Below are 23,181 nucleotides of genomic sequence, written 5' to 3' on the forward strand. Positions count from 1 at the left end.
ACCAGTGCGAGGATGGTCGGCACAGCTTTGCTTTCAGATCTGTGGCCGGCCAGGCTTGGCGATGGAGGCATCAGCACCGCCGCCTCCTGCTTCCCTGTGTGGTTGGCCGGTCAAGAAGCTCAGAGCAGGAGGAGGAGCAACAGCAACAGCCCCCGTCAGAGCCACTGTGAAGATAGGGGCCGCACCAGGTAAAGACTCCTTTCCAGCCATCCCAGGACTGTTTCTGCCCATGCCAATGGGGCTGCCATGATGCAGGAGGCTGTGGCTGCTGACGGACACCGTCAGCCCCATGCACTTGCTGGCCTGCTTCAGCCCCTGCCTCGCCTTGCCTTGCCCTGTGGAAATTGGCACACCCACCCTGCCTTGCCTCATCCTGCAGGACGAGCCTCCAGCCCACCACCCCACCCACCAGAGAACCCCTGGATCTCCCCCAACCCTGCCCAGCTCCCACAGGTGTCCCTCCCCATGAGCATCATTGAGGTGGCCACACCCACACCCACCCCAGCCACGCTCACACAGTCGGCCATGACCACTGTGGCCACGCCCACCCAGCCACGCCCACCCAGCACCCGACGATAAATAAATGGGTTTGGGGTTGCAGTTTGGGCACAAGTTCTCTAAAAGTTTCGCCACCACTGTGCTAGAGCAAGTGAGGGGAGCTCACCCCACCACTCAGCAGCACTTGGGTATCAAATGAGGGCTTGCTAACCTCCAACCAATGTCCTAACCGTGTGAGCCACCATGCTCCAATAAATGGCAAATGAAATAACAGGAAATATTTTCCACAAGCCTGGATTTGAATGTGAGGTATGGGGAAAAATGGAAGATCAAACAAGCAATGAGGACAAGGCATTCTTGCTATCCTGAAGGTCTGAGAAATACATTTCTGGCTCTGAAATGCATGTTTTATTAACTAAAATCCAATTGTGACAGCAAGGATCAGATTAGGAAATGGTGTGGGTCTTTATGTGAGGACCTCCTATAACTGCAACATCCAAATTCCCGCTGGCTTCCCCACTGACTTTGTTTATGAGAAGCTGGCAGGGAATGTTGGAAATTGGGATTGCATGACTTCTGCTTGCTACAACTTCTTATTCATGATCCAGGCATTCATATCACAATTGCACGATTACAGGGATGTTGCAATAGCCAGAACTATGAGAAACCCATTGTAAGTACAATTCATTCATACCACTGCCACTCTGAATGTTCACTGAACAACTGGTTGCAACCTGAGGATTTGCTGTACAGTTTCACTTTTCTTAGTGTATATAGTCATTAGAGTGAAACACTCAATTAAGGACCCCTTTAACAAACATAGGATGTAACAAACTAAATCTGTTTACATTTCACCCTGAAGATTAATAGATATGTCTGTAGCATCCAGAATGTGTTTAGTGTTTACTGTTATTTCTTCTGCACCTATATGGATTTCGGCAAATTGTTAGTGTTCATGCTCTCACACATACTCTTGCTTTGAAGCTCCCAAACTGTCTCATGCTTTTGGCAATCTCAGCAGTCAACAACTGCTTCAAAGATGGGGGGGGGAGATCTCAGAGACTATGTGCTTGCAACTCCTCTATTATGGCTAAATAATAAAGTGGGTGGAAAAAAAGAAGACAAATAAATGTAAGAGTAAGTCAGAAGTTGAACTTAATTGCAGCAGTAGACTCAGGGTTCCGACACATGTTTGTGAAGAGTACAGGGGTAAGAAAGAAAATGTATCCAATATTCATAAGGCAAAAAAAGATGAAGAAGTGTGTCTTGCAGTATGTTGTAGAAGCTATCAGGAAATCTACTGAAACTGGAGCACGGAAACATGAAAACTGTGCAAGAATTAATACTGGAAGAAGCAGTGATGAACTGGCATATGCAGAAACATTTTTTGTGGTATTACTACACACTAAGATCAGTAGAAACTAATACAATGTTCAACCACACTAGCAATAGCATTTAGCACTTTACAGTACCCTCTAGGTCAGGGGTTCCCAACCAGGGCTGCTCGCACCCCCTGGGGGTGTGAGATGATATTCCAGAGGGTGCAAAAACTTGGGTTTTCAAAATTATAGTGTATATGCATAATTTGTTGCTGTTATTTCAAACTTTTGTAAGGGGTGCAAGAATATATCAGAAGCGTTCTAGGGGTGCGGGATATAGAAAAGATTGGGAAGCACTGCTCTAGGCAGTTAACAATGTAGAAGCATTATTTGCATATTGCCCCCAACAATCTGGGTCCTCATATTACCAATCTTGTGAGGATGGAAGGCTAAGTCAACCTTAAGCCCTGTCAGGATCAAACTCCAGGATGTGGGCAGAGTTTGCCTGCAATACTACACTTTAACCACTGCACCACCAGGTCTCTAATCTAAGTCTCAAAGCCAACAATGAATAGCTCTAAAAAGATTTTAGAATGCCCATGGCACTTTGAACAAGCAAACATTTGGTGACTCTTTAATACGTTAACTGTAAAACCATTTGAGAAGAAGTTAAACTCATCACCCCCAACTATACAATGCCAACAAGACTGGTTTGATCAGACACTCATTTATGTATGAAGAATCAATTGCAGGGAGAAAGTTCTACAGGTCTGGATATCATTGTTAATGCAAACACCAATGAATTGTAGAGATTAACATCAGTCATAGTAGGCACTTTGCACCATCCAAGAATTGTGAAATATATAATGCATCAATTGCCAATTATTTATTATAATTTGCAGAAGACAACGTTTATGCCATCATTTGTTTAAGTTTAGTTCTTCAGTCACCTTCTGCTAAATATTATACTGTTTCAAATTTAGGCACTGAGAATACAGCCTAAGAACACAAGGGCTCCAGGTCATTCATGAGAAATGGAAAAATTTAAGGGCATGTTTTTGTCCCCCAAATATAGCATTTATTCATCCAGCCAACTAAAATATTTCACAGGAAGACATTATTTTAGGAGTAATGACTATGTTGGAGGACATGTGCAATAGACTCAGAAGAGAGCTCCTTGCCCTACATAACCTCAACGTCAACTACAAGTTGAAGTCAGCAGTCTTCAACTTCACTGTAGTTTGAAAAGTAGTTAAAATTAAAACATTGGCAAATGGCTGGAAAAATGCTCTGTGCAATTTGAAAAATATGGAATCAGCAACTTCCACAGACCATAAAAAAGCTGTGAAGAAAAGCATCTGAAGATGATGTCTTCCAATACTAGAGGAGGACTAAGGTGACATAAGAAAGCAGGGAAAAGCACTAGGCCACTAAATCATATCTCTGATGAATATACAGTAGAGGTGACAAATAGATTTAAGGAATTAGATTTGATAGACAGAGTGCCTGAAGAACTATGGACAGAGGTTCATAACATTGTACAACAGGTAGCAACTAAAACCATCCCAAAGAAAAAGAAATGCAAGAAAGCAAAATGGCTGTCTGAGGAAGCTTTGCAAATAGCTGAGGAAAGGAGGGAAGTGAAAGGCAAGGGAGAAAAAGAAAGATACGCCCAATTAAATGCAGAATTCCAGAGAATAGCTAGAAGAAATAAGAATGCCTTCTTAAATGAACAGTGCAAAGAAATAGAAGAAAACAATAGAATAGGGAGGACTAGAGATCTCTTCAAGAAACCTGGATGAAGGGAATGTTTCATTGAAAAATGGGCATTATAAAGGACCAAAATGGCAATTACCTAACAGAAGCAGAAGAGATTAAGAAGAGGTGGCAAAATTACACAGAACTATACATGGACGAGCTTAACATCCCAGATAACCATGATGAGGTGGTCACTGACCTCGAGCCAGACATCCTAGAATGTGAAGTGAAATGGGCCTTAGGAAAGCTGAGCAACAACAAAGCTAGTGGAGGTGACAGTATTCCAGCTGAGCTATTCAAAATCTTAAAAGACGATGCAGTAAAAGTGTTACACTCAATTTGCCAGCAAATTTGGAAAACTCAACAGTGGCCACAGGATTGGAAAAGATCAGTTTACATTCCAATTCAAAGAAAGGCAGTGCCAAAGAACATTCAAACTATCGCACCATTGCACTCATTTCAAATGCTAGTAAAGTTATGCTTAAAATCCTACAAGCTAGACTCCAGCAGTATGTAGATCGAGAACTACCAGAAGTACAGGAAGGATTTCAAAGAAGCAGAGGAACTAGAGATCAAATTGCCAACATATGCTGGATCATGAAGAAAGCTAGAGAGTTCCAGAAAAACAGCCATGGCAAACCTAGACAACACACTAAAAAGCAGAGACATTACCCTGCCAACAAAAGTGCATATAGTCAAGGCTATGGTCTTCCAGTTGCAATGTATGGCTGTGAAAGTTGGACCATAAGAAAGGCTGAGCGCCAAAGAATTGAAGCCTTTGAACTATGGTGCTGGAGAAGACTCCTGCGAGTCCCTTGGACTGCAAGGCGATCAAACAGGTCAGTCCTAGACGAGATCAACCCTGACTGCTCTTTAGAAGGCCAGATCCTGAAGTTGAAACTCAAATACTTTGGCCACCTAATGAAAAGGAAGGACTCACTGGAGAAGAGCCTAATGCTGGGAAAGGTTGAGGACAAGAGAAGAAGGGGACGACAGAGAATGAAGTGGCTGGATGGAGTCACTGAAGCAGTAGGCGTGAGCCTAAATGGACTCCAGAAGATGCTAAAGGACAGGAAGGTCTGGAGGAACGTTGCCCATGGGGTCACGATGGGTTGGAGACGACTTCGCAACTAACAACAAAGGTGACCTAGGATATCAAGTGCTGACATGATGACAGCTAGCTTTAGAGGACACTGCAATAAAGAGGAAAAGAACAACAAGGATAAGGAAGAAGAACTCCAACCCCCCAAATAAAGTTGTCAGTGTTGAGGTCAATCTGAATGATGTAATATCTTAATTTGAGTTCTCCTGTGGTCTTGGAAGTCCAGTTTTATTCTTCTAATTTACTTGCTCAACAGGAGATAATCATACAAAAGCAGTGTGCTTCCTAGACTTGGCATTTAGATGAAGCCAACCGCCAAAGATAAATGAAGCTATTTTAGCAAAACAATTTATGCAATTTTACATATGCTGAATGTAAAGTTAAGAATAGGCAAAGGTCCTTTTCTTCTATATTGAATAAGTTACTTAATTTACTCAAATAAGACTGAACACTTCTCTGGGCTTATGTTCGATATTCAGATTTAACAGACACCCAACACTATAGTATTACACAAGTGATACATGCTAACTTCATTTACTTTTGCTTAGGTGTGTAAATCTGTATGAAAGATTCATACGTTCATATGAAAGATTCATATGCCTACCCACCCTGCATTTTTTCCTCAACATCATCTTTAGTATCTACCATTTCAAAGTTATCAATGAATTTCCATTTTTGTCATCTAAGTCAGAAATATCAGTTTATTGCTAATAACTACAAAAGGGAAAAGAAATTCGATCATGCAGAAAAAAGGCTTTATTTCATCGGTTACTCAGGCAGAAGTATCTTCTGGGCATATATAGACATGCTCAGAAGATCTCAGAAAGCCATACCAAATGTCTGACATGCTGCAGCTGCTGCTTGGCTTTGAGGAACAATTCAGAGAGGTGCATTGCTTGAAGAAAGCACTTCATGAAATGATTTGCAGACTTCTGAAATACTTTCATAAAAATTCATCATAGCATTTTATTTTACAGCTAGCTACATTATGTAAAGTACACAAAGGGAGAAAGGAATAGGAAGCAAAGAAATTAAAAACATGAAATAAATATACATAATTAAATTTAGTTGACACCAACACTGTTTGCTAACTTCATAATCCTCTACATTATCCTTCCTTCCACTTCATACAGTACGTTGCTTCATAAGCTGCCTTGTGATCTTCAAATTACTCTTTCTTTCTGAAGTTCTCATCACCTCTACCCACTCACAACTGTATTGGTATTCCTTTTTCTCCTTTACCCACTCTTTCACATGTTCTTTCATTCAATTGTCAACCATTCTTTCTGTACCACCAATTAATTAAATATATTGGTCACTCATTTTTTGTATTAGTTCATATCTGTTTGCTATCCATCTCTTGAAATCATCTCCTCTTTTTTCATCAAACACATTGATAATGTCATTTCCGCTGCATTCAATTTACTTTGGTGTTTCCCAATATAAATAATGTCACCACAATATGACCAAGTGGGCAGAAGCATACCTATGATAGCGATTTCTGCTACTTTTCACAAGCATTAATTTCTCCAGAACAGACTATGTATTACCTACTGTTAGCAGTTGCACCTTAAAATGTCTCCATCCATTTCATAATTCCTAATTTTTATTAAGCATTCTAGCTTAATTCATCTACATGATCTGGCTTTTCATTATTTTTAGGTGACTTGTAATTCTTAAGTTTATTTTTCATTGGTCTTTGTTACATTAATTTTTAGAGTTATACTCTTCATTGCATCATATACCTCGTCAAGCATCTGCTGCAAATTATACAGGCTCCTAAACAGGAATACAAAAAGTATTTACATTTTCACATTCCCAATGGACACACCTCCAACTCTAACAAGCAGTCCTTGTATAGTAAAACTTCTGTATCTTCTTTCTATGGAATTTGGATATAAGAGAGGAAGTTTTACTTCAGACTTCACTCCAAACAATCAAGAAAGTCTGGTGTTTCCAAAGCAGAATGGATAATTGACATAATTTATATTATTTGCATGTTGTTAACATTCAATTCATGCACATGCATACTCTACTTCCAACATATAGCTCTCTTATCTCATTTGGCAACCCACTCTAACTTCATTCCATGCAAAAAATTTCCAAGTTCATGTCAAATCATATATTTATCTAAATAAAAAAATGAGCAAAAACTTTGACACATTCATATATTTCTTAGTGATAATAACAGTCTCTTTCTGATTATCAAGCACAGATGGTGTCTTCATGTAATCATTAAACAAGTCACACAGAGTATCCATAGGCAAATCACATAGATACTTTAATATTTCTTCAGTAATATAATCTCCATCTGCAGCTTCAATATTTTTCAACATTCACAGCATTTATGACTTATTTTACTATTTTTTTTCTTGGACATTAACATTTTTATCATCTGTTTCAATTCCATTTTTCATATCACTATCATTCCTACACACATTTCTGATATACTTTTATCTCAAATCATTATGTTGCTTTTATTTTTAATGCCATTTAGATTCCGTTTAGCCCTTTACAATGTTCATGTTTTATTTCCATCATCATCGTTCAGCTTTTATCTCTCTCTTTCAAACTTCATGCTCTTTGCTCTTTTTGACTTTATTCTTTGCAATGATTATTTTCTCGCTATACACATTATATATTTCACTCACTCTTATTTTTTGCAGTAATAATTATCATATATATTTTTCTCCTTTCCACCCAGTCACCATCCACATTCATTCTGGATCAACCAATCACTTATTCTTGTCTCTACATTCTTATCTCATTAACAATTCATTCATGTCATCCAATATAATCATTTTTTCTAGTCTGCATTCATGCAGAATACTGCTTATTTTCCTTACAATTCTTCTCTTGTTCTTCCTTCATTTAATTTATATACCACTCATCTCGTCGCCATTTATCACAATTCACTGAATAACATGCAACTACTACCTCATCCCTGATGACACTATTCCATATTTTCAATAATGGAAATATGGAAGCATAAATCTTCACTTCCATGTGTATATCCATCACTCCATAGGAACAGGTCACTTTCATTTAAATCTATACATTGTTCCTTTCTCTTACAGGCACATTTTTTAAAATTAATTTCATACATTAATTCAGACTCTGCCATTTATTCTTCTTATATTCCAAGTTGCAATCTTCCATAACCCATGGCCTCAAACAAATGGGTGACTTCTGTCTTTCATCAGGGTTTTTAATCAGTAGAGGCTATCATCTACCATTTTTTTAGTAAGATTCAGAAGGCGCAGGTGCTTAATTGCACTTTTGCCTTTTGCAGCGTTCTCTGTTAGCAATCACAGACCACCAGTAAGAATGGGCATATTCGGGGTAGAATGCCCTAAGCACAAAAGCCAGCATGCAAACTAGCACTGCTAACCTACAGACTGCTTGACAAGCCAACATACTTTGCCCTTACTCCACCAAGTAGGAGGTACATACAAGAAACTGAAGATGACTCACTCCTCCCCACTACACACACACATACACACACAAACACAACAGTAAGATACATTGCAGTGATTGTTTATTGAAGACAATATCCAATAACAACAGATGAAGCAATTCAAAAGAGAAAAAAACTACATTACCGCAATGCCAAAAAAAAAGGTTGGAGGATTGTGAACTACTATATTTTAACAGCACTTCTTCAAACGGATTTATGAATCAAAATATAGGCAAACAAAGGCGGGGTGGGGTGGGGGGGAGAGCATCAAGCCTTTTCCAACTGGATTACCAGTCACCAATCCTAAAGCAATAAAATCTGGCTAGCATACAAGAAATGTAAGTACATGAAAAGGTGACCTCAAAATTTCTACAGCTGTCCACCTTTACCCCCAGCTATTCTTTTGGAGAAAAAAATAAGGAGACAAAGAAAGACAACTGGCAGGCATCACATTAGAAAATTTCCTGTTGACTTGTATTTTAATGTTAAGTCACTGCAGATTATTACGGAAAATTCTGTTTACAAAATGCCTAGAAAAAAATGTGTATTTCTGAAGGTATTTAATTGAAACACGCATCTGATCATTTCTATCTTAGTTTCTTCTAGGATAGCTTATTATGGACTGAGTCTGTTCACCTCGTACTTGTAATTCAAAAAGATGTACTGCAGATTTCTCTACACGTGCAGTGTAGGGAAGGTATCTAGTAGGGGACCTTTCTGGTGAGTACCCCGAGTTTAGATTGGTCTTCTCTAAATTAACCTTAATTAATTTAGTTCTCTTCTATTGAGTTTTTGTCTGTACAGTGTAATGTAATGGAACTGCTACTAATAAAATAGTTGCTACTATTTTATCCAGTTTTATTATTTTTAATGAACGATTGCGTCATTTTGTTTTCTTGATTATTATCATTCACAGTATTCTGGATTTTATGCATTTGTGATATATTTTTTGGGGAAATATAGATTCTACAAAAAATATAACAAACTATAACGTAACAGAAGTCATCAAAATAAGAGAGAACGTATGGATTCTAATTCTTGTTTTTGAAGAGATTGCTCATATCATAATTTCCTGACCCAGGCATGGAAGTAAACATACGTTTATTAAGGAGGCTGTTACAAATTACCTTATGAATGTCATAAGTACGGTAATTGGAATATGCTAGCACAGCATTTATTTACAATCTTCCAAAACACAGTTTGAGAGTTCACTTGCTTGCTGCCAAAAATGTGTATAAACAATATAAATAATTGGATTTCAAACAGATTTCCTTGGTTTCTTTCTTCAATTTCTACAACATAAACACAACCGTGGGATCTGTAACAGATATTTCCAAAAACATTTAGATTATACTGTTTTTCAGTGAAACTCCTACTGTTGACAAGTATTTGGAAAAATATTAGCTATGCCAACTTTTCTAAATCTTAGTTACTATATGTATATCATATTTTTCCTCTAAATAGCTCAAGGGAGCACACATTGGCCCATCTTTCTGATCCTTTGAACACTAACCTATGAAGTTGGTTTGGCTAATAATTAGCCTGGTCTCTCAACAAGTCCCACCATCAAGTGAGGATTTATTCATGGATCTCTTCAGTACCAGTTTAATTATTATGGTACACAGAATTCCAAGATTATCAGAATAATTATACAAGAAGTAGAAGTTTAGAAAGATATTTTGTCAGGATACCAATAAACAGATTATTGATTTTGACAGGTAAGATCCTGCCAAGAAATTATTAGCATTTGATTAACTAGACAGCTCTGAAACATCGTTTTTATTTTTTCATATCTTTACCAACCATAAGTGTTAACTGTTTATTTGACAATATTATTTATATATTGATAGGTGATCCTCAACTTACAACCATAATTGGAACTGGAAATACAGTTTAAGTAGTTAATTTGAGACATCTACATGAGCAGAAATAATTTTCTGGCCTTTTTTGCACTGGTCATTAAGTGAATGCCCTGGTTGTTAAATGAACACTGTGGTTGTTAAGCAAACATGAGCCTTTAAGCAAAACCAATCAAATGAATGGATTTTTTTGCCAGAAAATGACTCAAAACATCACAAATCATGATCACGTGACTGCAGAACTATAACTGGCTGCAAACTGGACCTGAATGACATGTGATCATGTGACTGCAAGGAAGCACCTAACACAACCATTTACGATGGCCAGAGACGCTATGTAACTTTTAGTAATAATAATGCAACTCTCTAATTTTGACAATGCTGGTAGGGATACTACGATTTGTCTTTATGGCATCAAGTTACAGAACACTTAATAGGAGTTTTCCAATGAGGCCAATTAGCCAATTAATTAACACATTTCGAATCCACTGGATGTCATGCCCCTGGCAAGAATAGTCATCGAGGAAGTTGATGATTCAAGTCATTTCATGAAACTGAGCAGTAAGACATTTAAAACTAGCATGAAAAAGTATTTCTCTATCCAATCTGTAATCAATATGTTCCCAGAAGATGAGATGTTGCTTGCTAATTTAGATTGGCTCAAAAAGGAACTACTGTAAAGAAATTTGTAGATAACATGTCTATTGGTGGCTACTATTTTAATGACTGTGTGCTTCCTCCAGACAGGGGAGGTAGACATGGAGTCTATATATAATAGGTGGGTGGGAGCAACAACGGGAGTGGAGAGCTGCTTTGATTAGTTGTTATGGGCTTTCTTGACTTATCTGATGGACCATCTTATGAGATGAAATGCTGGCTAAGTGGGCCTTGACCTGATCCAGCAAGACTAATTCTCAAGAAAGGAAGCAAGAATGAGATAGCACAGAGACTGATTCTGAGGAAATAACATAAAATATTGCTATAATTTAGGTTTAAAAAGTCTCCCACAGCATATTAAAAATGAAAATTCTTCAGTACTAATTAAGTAAATGCCAACTCTAACATAAAAGGCTGTATTTTCATTTGCATCAACTTATCTTAGCAATAGCAATTAGACTTATATACCACTCCATAGTACTTTACAGCACTCTCTGGGTGGTTTACAATATCAGTATTATTTGCATATTTCCCCAACAATCTGGGTCTTCATTCTACCAATCTCAGAAGGATGGAAGGCTGAGTCAACCTTGAGCTCCTTCAGGATTGAACTTCAGCCTGTGGACAGACTTAGCCTGCAATACTGCATTCTAACCACTGCACCACCAGGGCTCCGGCTTAATCAAAACAATAAATTGTAATTTATAAGATTTAAAATATTAGTTTAAATATTGTGAAATAAACTAGAATTCATTTGATATTATTTTAGTTGTTAGTTGCAAATTATTCCTTGCTGTCAACTGCTAATATGCCAAAGTCTTAAAATGAAATCTATGAATAAGGCAGTATCAAGAACGAAACCAATCCAACAGAGGAGCTAGTAAACAAAACAAAAGGCTCTACTAATAATATAGCATGCACACAATACAGACAAAATTCTGTTGATAAATTCAAGTAGAAGGAATTTCAAAAGAAAAAAAGCTAAAACCATTAATGAAAGAAATAAACTTCGCTTCGAGATCTTGTGATCTGAAATTTTAAGGAATGTTTCTTTGCAACTCATTAGTTCCCTCCAATAAGCTTCTTAAGAAAAGTTAGTAGCATATAAAAAGAAAACGATAGATTTAGATGAAGATAAAAAAATTCGACTATTTTAATGATATTCAAGTAGTCTTTGACTTAATACAGGTTGCTTAGCAATTATTCAGAGGTCTAGTGGACTTCCTAAGAGGTACTTACAACTAGGTTTCAAAGTATTGATGGTGATCCCCTCCGATGGTCATATGATCACATTTTGTGTGCTAAGTATCCCGCTCACATTTACAGTCATTTGAAGCATCTTGCAGTCATGTGACTGTGATTTACCATGGTTTTGCTGGAAATCAGCATTTACTTCTCTGGTTTTTGGCAAAACCACAAACAATGGCTTCACTTTTCTTTTCATCATTGTTTCCTGGTTTTTATATTCAAGTTTAAAAAAATAAGTAAAAAGAGTTTATTGCTTGCCTGATTTTGAATTCTCTATGTAATTTTATTCAGCGTATAGCTGTTACCAATTAATAATAAATGTTGGGATGAAACAGAATAAAAACCATGATGATTAGTAACCATTTTAGAAAAGCTACAAAATTATTTATCTCAATAATAGACCCTCCTTAATGTAATGTATTTAATCAGCTTTAATGTTAATGTATTAGGTCACTGCTTTGCTGATAGACCTTTAATCTAGAATTGCTAAAAGAGATCTATGAAGAATGAAGATCTATGCCATATGTTCCAGAGAGGTTTTAAAACAAAATTATTATTTTTAATATTGCTCCCTGTTCAGTTAGCAGAAAGGAATTTTGAAGATGTTTTTTACTTATTTATGTTTTACTTCATTTTCTTTTAATTTCAAAAATTTATCTTGGTAACTGTTCGGCAGCAAGTGATAAGCAGTTAGCTTAGTAGGTGATAAAATAAATGAGACGTATTTTCAATAAGGTTGAAGAGTTGTGTTCAATACTATCAAAAAATTATTCTTCCTGATGGAAAAACAAACTTAATGATGCTTAAAGAAACATCATCATGGCAGAAAGCATACTTTAATACAATCTCACATTCTGCGGCTTCCTTCGTTGCTTTTGATCATAACTACATTAAGTCATTACAGCTTGTTTCTGGCAGAAATGTGCAGTGCTTCAGATTCAAAAGAGCAAAATAAACTTCAGAGCTCATGGGGACACACATATAGCACCAACACATCTTTTCTAGGAGGCAGAATGCAAAAGAAGCTTTGCGTTTCTTGGAAAATGCAAAGTTGTTTTACAGTTGTGCCTCCATACACTCTATGCGCATAGATGTACGTCCAGGCACTTCACATCACACAACCCTAGTTCCAGACCTAAACAAGGGATAGAAGAACTTTGATTCACTTAAACATACAAGTTCCTGGTTTATGAACTGGCCATGCTGAGCTGGCCTACCTTCCAATTAAGAACTGATGACAGCTTGAAGCAGTTGATACAGTGCAACCACTTCCCAATTTTTCCAAAAGATCCTTCAAACATATAAAGATTTTGGAGAGCTCCAGGGAACTACAGGAAATGGGGGGTGGGGGGAAGCATAGCCTTTGCAATTCTGGACTCATTATATTATCAAAACCTAAACAAAGTAAAGCATATATCTCTTTCCTAGACAATGGCAACCAGTAACCTACTCAAAAACTGAGTGGTTAATTGAAAGTGGCTGATAGCTGTAACATGAGATCCATCGAAGATATTTTGATCTATAACTTGATCTATAATTATTATTGTAGAAATCAGCGGACACAGTAATGATATCATATTGCATCAGAGAAATAAACTTTAAGAACATTAAGTTATTACTTAATTACTCTGAAAATATATCTTTGAAGTAAACTTAAGAAACATAATCAATATCATGTAAGGCAGGGGTCTTCAAATTTGGCCCTTTTATGACTTGTGGACTTCAACTCCCCGAATTCCTCAGCTAGGCACGCTGGCTGAGGAAGTCTGGGAGCTGAAGTCCACAAGTCATAAAAGGACCAAGTGTGAAGACCCCTGATGTAAGGTTTACTGCAGTGATAGTTGATACAACAACAGCTATATACAAAAAATGGATCCCCAAATGTCAATAAAATGCAAATCCAATTACTTAGTTGTTCTTTTCAAGGCTTTTCAAGGCTTTATTTCTCCTAGGTAGTCAGGCGACGCCATTTTAAAAGGTGGGGCGGAAGAAATTTCAAGGAAAATAATTGAGGTACAAAGAAGGTAGGATCTCACCCAATTCCTCCGCAGTGCTTTCGATGTGCTTGGTTGTAATTTTGGCTTCGGCTGGTAGCAGCTTAGTGATGGGCCATGTTAATGGCCGATCTTTTCCCCGTCAGTTTGAAGAGCTGCCCCAGATCAAACAGAAGGGCTGCCACCCTTCTGCAATCAATCGGGGGGTCCTCTTCACGCTCGTCACCCCTCCAGGGTGATTTCTGACCCTTTTCAGGGTCCCCCGGCGGGAGAAAAACCAAAAGGTGGAGAGAGCGATTGCCCCCCCATGTCCGCCAGCGACATGATCACAAACCAGAAGCCCTGCTTCACAGTCCTTTACAGCCCTCTCTAAGCAGTTTACAGAGTCAGCATATTGCCCCCAACAATCTGGGTCCTCATTTTACCGACTTCGGAAGGATGGAGGGCTGAGAGTCAACCTTGAGCCGGTGAGAATTGAACTGCCAAACTGCAGTCAGCAGACGTAGCCTGTAGTACTGCATTCTAACCACTGGATATTATGGATATTAAAGGTTAAATTGGTCTACTGTAATTGAAAATTAGGTAAAACTCAAAAACAGGACATGTATATGTATAAGTAAAATTATATTGATAAATGTTTTACCTGAGCATGTTATAATTAGAAATCTACTAGCTTAAATATGATATTGCAAATGTTAAGGGAAATAGAGAAGGAATTTTTGATGATTTAACCTGAGATATGTACTAAAGATTTTGTTATTGAACTATTGACTACCTAATCACCACGCTGCTTTCTAAATACTTAAATGTAAAACTGGAAAACCAATAAAATTTGTTATTAAAAAAATGGAAAAGCATAAAATAAAGACCATTTGCATAGATGTGAACTCTTTAAGACATTCCACACAAGGAAATCAAAATCATGAATACTAATGCTAGATTTATTATAAGGCTGCAATAACAGGATTTTACAAATTTGAAATCACTTCTCTCTTGTCCTGCCTTTACATCCCAGAGGAGCAGGGAGGGTTAATCCTCAGATTACATTTCTGGTTTGGATTGAGATTTCATTTATCAGACCCTGACTGCAGCTCTTCCTCCCATTTCTCAAGGTTATCCTCACAGCCCAAGACAAGAAAAGATCAATAGACAACATGGTGATATTCACACACAACAGGGAAATGCTCAGTATTCTATGAAAGGCAATGTTTTAAACTTCTTAGAGGAGTGGACAATTTCTGGCTTTTCTGATAGGCCAGTTTTAAAGCTTAAATATTCTTTGAATTAAAATGTTTGTCAGCTTTTTGTTTCCACTCAAGCAATAACAGGTTGTAATCATCAGTTAAAAAGTTACTTAAAAATAATTTAGTGTTATCTAAAAGAACACAACAAAGTATAACATTATTGCACCTGAAAAGCTTTAAAAAATCTAAGTAAGTTTAATGAAAATAAAATATTTTGTACCTATTTTGTACCTTCATGTTCAAAAGTAGCCTAAAACAACCTGCAGGTGTATAGAATGTTACAAAGACTGGTACTGTGCAGTCACATGCTGTTCAGGTTTATCCAGGTCCCTCAGATGTGGATCAACTCAGAGATCTGGTGGGAACTTGGGGAGACCTTGATTTGGGGGGAGGGGGAAACTCAGATGATGTTTCAGAGACTGGAGGGCATGGGACATGTTCACACCAGATTAAAGTAGCCAATTGTGCCAGGGTGATCCCTGACTGCACCACTAACAGAATGGTCAATGAAGTACATCAGATTGTATTCAAGGCAAAAGGTGTCAAGATGCAGAGGAAAATGCAACTTTTACAATGTGCAACTAAGGGCTAGGAATCAGATGAAGTCATCTTCGCAGATTTATTTCTGCTATTGTTAGACGCAAGTTAAAAAAAACTCAAAATGCAGAACCATCCAAACTTTTTCAGAAATCAAATCAACTGTGACCTGTCTTTTCAAGGCCAAAAAGACTATATACACTGCTACAGAAATCAGAGTAATTATCAACCAGGCAAAGAGAGATGTCCACAGCCTCACAAACACTAAAAAAACAACAACTGATAGTCCTTAAAAGTCAGAGCTGCTTAGGGCAGCATGAGTTTTTCACTAAAACAATACAGGACTGCCAACTTAAGGCCACTAGGATTTAATTTAAGCGTTGCGCAGGGTTGGGGGGTGGGGGTGAGAGTTAGGACAAATGTCCCAGACTGGCCTTAACAGGCGATAGGGGTTGCATGTAAATTTAATAAATAAGTAAAACTAAATAACGGCACTTCTGATGGGTTTGGAATGCTTCAAAGGGAGAGGGGGAAGAGAAAGCTTTCGGCTAGCTTTTATTTACGTTGCTATTACTACGTTTCTACTAGGCAAGAGTTTCACACTTTCTTTTTAGGGTGGGACTTGGGGCTTGTCAAAACAAACTGACCTATCCAAAAAGCCAGACATTGTCCGCTCCTCTAAGAAGGATCTAATAATAACATTTCAACAGGATCTCCCGGCCAAGGGGAGGGGAGGGGAGGGGAGGGGAGGGGGAAGGCGAAGGCCAGAGGCTGCCCTCCGCTCTGTCCAACCTGGCCTGGCTACTTTTCCCCGCGCGCACACACACCAAGCCAGCTGCAGCGCCATGTAAGCCCTCCTGCGACGCAACCGGCCCAACTCAGCGTTGGCGTTGCCCAGGTTTACCTAGGCCAGGGGTCGGCAACCTCGGCTCTTTTATGACTCGTGGACTTCAACTCCCAGAATTCCTGAGCCAGCATAGCTGGCTCAGGAATTCTGGGAGTTGAAGTCCACGAGTCATAAAAGAGCCGAGGTTGCCGACCCCTGACCTAGGCGACCCCAACCCGCCTTCCCCGCCCCCCCCCCTCTGCCGCAAGGAGAAACAAAACGCACTCTTCGTCTTACAAAGGCAGCCAACTTGGGGTATTTTTTTTTACTTCCCGCCCTCGGTCTAAGAGCACTACAAAGCGGGAAGGGGGCGGGAAGGAGGAGAGGCGGCGTGAGGCAGCCAGCCCCAGCGTCAAAAAGGCTCCATCCCGCTGCCCAAGGCTTCCCTTCCCCCAGCATCCCCCTGGCTCGCCCCTCAGACCGTGCCTCTTCCCCACTGGAGCAGGCAGCTGTCCGCGCCCGCCTTCCGGCTCCCTTCCGTCAGCTCCCACTCACCCGCCGAGCCCAGGAACAGCCACAGCAGCCACATTGCCGCCAGCGCCAACAGCCGCTCTGCAAACTTTGGGGAGGGGGGGGCTCTCCCGAGAGCCTCCGCCTCTCGGCCCGAGCCCGGCCCAGGCCCAGGCTGCTGTAGTGGTGGTGGTAGAGGAGGAGGAGGAGGAGAAGGAGGAGGGTCAGGGGGAGGCTCCCTTACAGCCAGCCGGACCCCTCACGCCCAGCCTGCCGCCTGCCTCTTCGCTTTCGCTCCCAGGCGGGCACCCGCCCGAGCGCTTCTTGGCAAACCAAATGGCCATTGCACCGCCCTCGCGACATCCCGGAGCCCGGTCTGCTCCCGCCTTGCCTGAGGGCAGGAGCCGTGGTGACGGCTCACGCCTCCTCGGAGCCCCTTCGCTCTGACTGGAAAGCAGGTCCGCTGGAGCGCAGCCGGTATAACTGCACCCGCCTATTATTTATTAAGTGCTTCAATCCCCATTAAAACATCCCGGACAGATTGACGGAACGGTTGGCTCCCCGCTGTCAAAACTAATCTCACTTTTCTAACGTTCAAAGGGCTCTCTCTGCCTTCCTGTGACTTAGTTGGAAGTATGGGCATCTGCCTTGAGTCGTTTTAGCCAACTGTTTTGCTTCTTTTCTCCTTGTTGAGAGATTTCTAATTGTTCTGATGTAGGTTTTTTTTTTTGTTTTCTGAGTCATTTAGTGGCCTTTGCATTGTTGATGGATGCTGTTAAGTAAATAAAAGAACAAAAATTCTGGGTAGACGATGATGATAACTTTATTGTCACTTTGAATGTACACCAATCGGCATACATCAAAATGAAATTTCGTTGCATACAGCTCTCAAAGGGTCACCACCTCCGATATATACTTCTTGTTCGTGGCCCGCTCAAATTTCACATTGTCCATTTTAGTCTCTAGTCCAGGGGTGTCAAACTCAATTTCATTGAGGGCCGCATCAGCATTGCGGTTGCCCTCAGGGGGCCAGGTGGGTGTGGCCTGGGTGGGCGTGGCCTACTGGGTGGGCGTGGCTAGAGTGCATATGGCCTACTGGGTGGGCGTGGCCAGCTCTACATCATTGGCATCAAGGGTGCCTATGGGGGCCTGGGCAGGAGTGGGACAGATCTGAGGGTCTCTGGCAGAAGGAGGGTCTCTGGGCCAGGGCCAAGGCAGTGGGGGCCATTCCCTCACTGTTGACAGGATGGCTTCGCGGGCCACATGAAACCACGTTGCGGGCCGGATCCGGCCCCCGGGCCTTGTGTTTGACATGTCTGCTCTAGGGAGTGAACGATGGCACACAGGACAGATGGAAATGGGGCTCCATGTGGATTAGCAAGCAGACCTGTTGAGTTACCAGCAAATTTGCAGGAGTTGACAGCTTGATCCCACTCTGTGATGGCCCCCTGGAAGAAGCCTAAGAAGGAGGAAGATGAAGCTAGGCAGACACAAATCTATCTTAACTTGGTGCTAGGAGACTTCAGACACAGAAATAGATCTGACCCAAACTTTGAAGGACAGTTAAGCCAACTTTTTGAGGGACACACATCAAACCAGCAAATCAACTGCAGTGCCATGTAAATACTACTTTCTATTTTGCGATGGTCAGGCTGCACTTAGAAGATTTTGTGCAGTGTTTACCTGATCAAGATTAAAAGGACTTTTTTTTTTGCTTGCAATGTTCTGACAACTCTTTATGGACCTTTTGCTAACACCAGGATTAAAAACTTGATGTTTTACAAATTTGCATATAAATAAGGGATGGGATATGTGATGAAGAGATGCCCGTTTATAACCGTAAGGGGTGAAGAGTTTATGTGAAAATTTTCGTATAGTTGTGCTAAAGGTTCAAAGCCATTTTATACATTTTGTTTTTCTTTTTTCTTTTTCCTGCACTTTTTATTCTTCACATCCTGTTATCTTTCTCTTAAGTTTAGTTTGTTTTGATTTTTATTAAGATTTTTAATTATAATTGTAATTTTATATATAAAAAACCAGAATATTTTTGTCCAATTCTGAGCACTGCATTTTAGGAAGGGCCATGATTTCTAGATGATAACAAGCCTGGAAAGAGAAAATCTTATTTTTAGCTTTTGGTGTTGCCTTGGGTCTCAAGGAAGAACTAGCTGGAAGTGTTTCAGGAGTTCTTGTAATTGCCAAGGCTATCCAGACAAAGCTTGTTCGAGGTCGGATATACAAGCCTGGTTTACATACATATGAGCCACATTCTCACTTTTTATTTTTAGGTGCCTTCCAATCAGTTTCTGACTCCAGGGAACCACCTGAAAAAGTCCCTGCAATTTTGGAAGCAGTTTGCCATTGCCTACTTCCTAGTGCTCATAGAGAATGATTGACCCAACATCACATTGCTGATTTATGCCTAAAGTGGGACTAGAATTCATCATCTCTTAATATCTACCCTGGTGCCTTAATCAGCACACTAAATTGGCTCTTTCAGAATACAGTCTTGAGAATTTAATTTAGTGGAGTAGTGTCATATAAATTAATGTATCATGTTAGAAGGCCCTGACACAGCAAAGTTTGAAAAGCTCAGTTGTACATATTTATTAAAACTAAGTAGGACTTACTTTGAGTAAATACACAGAGAATTAATTTATTTCATGCAGGAGAGTGTGAATACAATATTGTCTTTTTCCACTATTCATCTGCCAAAAAGCATATCTGCTCTCGTTGGCTATCTGTTGATCTCTCACTTATTTTCCTGGTATCTCTTGCTGACAGCCAAGATTACTTTTTTCAGTGCAATTAATCTGAAATTTCTTGGTGGATTTTCAGTCTTTCTAAGCAGTCAAAATTCTCTAGTTCCATTGGTGAGCAGAATATATGCAGTTTCACAGAATATGTGTAGATATATGATACATGTTGATCCATTTGATACAAGGCACAACTTCCACTGTAATAGGTCACACTGCATGTTCAATTATACCATATTTCTTTTTAAAATATCAGAAATATAAGAATTTATTTAAAGTCTAGTGATTTGAGCAATGAATTTGCTTGCAAAGAAGCAGTACTTGTGCACATTTTTCTTTTGTAAATGGGATAGGTGTTTACAAACATATTTGATCATTTGGGAATTTTGCAAGTTATGGCAGTATAAATGTATCTTTGTTTATTGGTGTGAGAAATATACATGTTGTAATTTTCCAATTCTGTTGAAGGAATAGGCATATAGAGGCACTTACCTAAGATACATTTAGGAAAGGACATATAATAAGATGAAGATATAGAGAAATATATATACTGACTTAAAGGATACTTTTAGAATAGTGCACACTATTGTAGAATAACATATAGCTTATGAATTCATTTTATATAAGGCTTATTCTTTATAAAAACTGCTTAGAGTTAGTATTTTAAAGTATAACTAAGAACCAAAGTGCAGCCATGTTTAACCGAAGCATGAACTCTGTTACACACATGGCTTCTAGATACAAAGCAGGCATTCTTATAGAAAAACAAAGGAAGACATAAATTTTTTATAATTGCAATTATCTAGCTTGGGTAACAGTTCACCTTGTATACCCCAAGTTAGCAGGATGTTACAGAAAAGGGAGTGAAGATAAGATAGAAACAAAAGGGCATTTGATCTAATAATTGGAGGGTTTGGTAATTGTAATGGTTGCTAGGTGGTCGGAAAGCATGTGACCAGGTGGGTCTATCAACTGGACTCACTTTGGAAGGATGTGGCGTGATGTACGGGACAGGGTATAAAAACCTATGCAAAAATTGCTTCAGGTGTGGACTCTGGGATTTGCCATTACAAGAGTTCCACCGCTTTTGCAAAAGCTTTAATAAAACTTGTTTTGTTTTCCAACATCCTTGGAGCTGATTTTTTTTATTCCTCACATTGGTAGTGCATATGTGCTAGATATAATATAGGAAAACTGCAGGTAGTCCTTGACTTACATCAGTTCATTTAGTGACTATTCAAATTTACAACAGCATTGACAAAAATTACTTATGATCATTTTTCACACAATCAGAACAGAATAGAATAGAATAATAGTTGGAAGGGACCTTGGAGGTCTTCTAGTCCAACCTCCTGCTGAGACAGGAAACCCTATATCATTTCAGACAAATGGTTATCCAATCTCTTCTTAAAAAATTCCAGTGTTAGAACATTGACAACTTTTGGAGGGAAATTGTTCCCCTGATTAATTGTTCTAACTGTCAGGACATTTCTCCTTAGTTCTAGGTTGCTTCTCTCTTTGGTTAGTTTCCATCTGTTGCTTCTTGTCCTGCCTTCAGGTGCTTTGGAGAATAGCTTGACTCTCTCTTCTTTGTGGCAACCCCTGAGATATCAGAACACTGCTATCATGTCAATCATTGTAGCATACCCATGGTCAAGTGTTCAAAATTCAGGCACTTGGCAACTGACTCATATTTATGATGGTTGGTGGGGGTGTTTTAAAGTCATGTGATCACCTTTTGTGACCTTTTGACAAGCAGAGTCAATGGTGACAGATTCACTTAACAGTCATGTTACTGACTTAACAATTGCAGCGATTTACTTAACATCCGTGTCAAGAAAGGTCATAAAATGGGACAAAACTCATTTAACAAGTGACTTGCTTAGCAACAGAAATTTTGGGCTCAGTTGTGATCATAAGTCAAGGACTAACTATATTGATTTTCAGAGATAATTAGATTAAAAGATGAAGTGTCAGTGCCCACTATAGAAGTGTTTGTTTTTCTAGTGTTGGTTGATTTTAGTTGAACAGGATTTACTTTTTCTGCCCCACTTTGAAGCCCTACACCACAAACAATGTCAGTTCTACACAATTTTATTCCCTGATGGAATCACAGAATACATTCAGTACTTGCATGAAACTACAGAATAACTTCATTCCAGCCAAGAATGCAGCTGTTTCCATAATAGCCTAAAGCTGCCATCTGATTTTTTAAAATGCTCATCTAATCTGCAAACGTGTTCTAGAGATTTATTGGTGAAGATTCTATATAATTCTAAAGAATGAGTGTTTTTTGTATTATTTTAAGGGTTTTTTTTCTAAATAGCTTGAGTGAAGCTTTAACCTTCAACCTAAATTTCAAGTGTATGGAATTAATGTCTACGGCAGCATATTGCAATTCACTGCAGGATTTAGTACCAAAAATAAAGACATTTTGATAATTGAGAGGGTTGCTTGAAATAAGTTTAGCTGGAAACTTCTGTGAACGAAAAGATGGTGTCAAATGATATTTGCAAGTTTTGTTTTTAATTTCTTAATTCTAAAAAGCTTAACAAATAATGTAATTTAGATATACTATTTCTATGTACAGTGTGGCTAAAAGAAAACCCATTGAAAGGGGGCATTTTTTGTACAAATCAGAGCCTATTTTTCCCCATGAAATTTCCTACTGGTAGCATTTGTGCTTCTCCAAAATCCACAGGCTTTCATGCTGTTGGTCAGCAGAATGAATTAGTAGGATTAATACAGCCGTACAAAAAGGACTGATATGGAGACAGCTTGGCTGTGTTATTGCTTGGAAACAGATGCTTCCCTGTGGATAGGAATTTCCACGTCATCCCACATTACACCTCCTCACTTTGCCACCCAGGCTAAAATGGGGGTGGTGGTGGAGAGAAAGCTTTTAGACTTGCTGGGATAAGCATGCTGCCAGTTGGGGTCTAATGGCTGCACTTGTTAGTCAACTAGAGGGAGCTCAGCCCCAGGAACTGATTGGCTACTTGCTGATCACTCTGAATCATTTTACAGGTTTTGAGAGAACTGGTTGCTGGTGTGGAAGAGCTCGTAGTTTTCTCAAATGCTTCATCTTGCAGTGTAGCAGGTCTTCTCATTCTTTTGTACACATTCCATTGTTCCAAAATTGCACTTATTTTTAGAATGCATGTTTTGTGTGTTCATTTATTAAATTTATACATTGCCCATCTGATCATCAGTTTTATCTTTCTGCTACTGGAATAGTACATGCAATTAAGCCGCAATATCTAGTTTCCATAAATGATATGACTCTAGCCTCATAACTTCATATATTCTTTGGCTTGGACATTTAAATTCCCTGATTATGATTGTGCGCTTTTAAGTGAAGAATCCTTTATCAATACTGTAAAAGATCTTTTCCATTATTTTCTGTTTCGTGGAAT

General features: G+C 39.1%; 1 protein-coding gene across 1 annotated transcript in view; it reads right to left on the minus strand.

Moving 5' to 3' along the window:
* The window catches only part of LDLRAD3 (low density lipoprotein receptor class A domain containing 3), a 161,244-nt gene extending 144,139 nt beyond the window's left edge, over window positions 1-17,105 (minus strand). Inside the window, exon 1 of the mRNA XM_081314467.1 lies at window positions 17,055-17,105. Within this exon, the coding sequence (XP_081170593.1) occupies window positions 17,055-17,088 (34 nt within the window). The 5' untranslated portion in view covers window positions 17,089-17,105. The remainder of the gene's footprint in view (window positions 1-17,054) is intronic.
* Between the last annotated feature and the right edge of the window lie 6,076 nt (window positions 17,106-23,181).

This window comes from Vipera berus, assembly GCF_964194415.1.
Source record: "Vipera berus genome assembly, chromosome: 1".
Taxonomy (NCBI): domain Eukaryota; kingdom Metazoa; phylum Chordata; class Lepidosauria; order Squamata; family Viperidae; genus Vipera; species Vipera berus.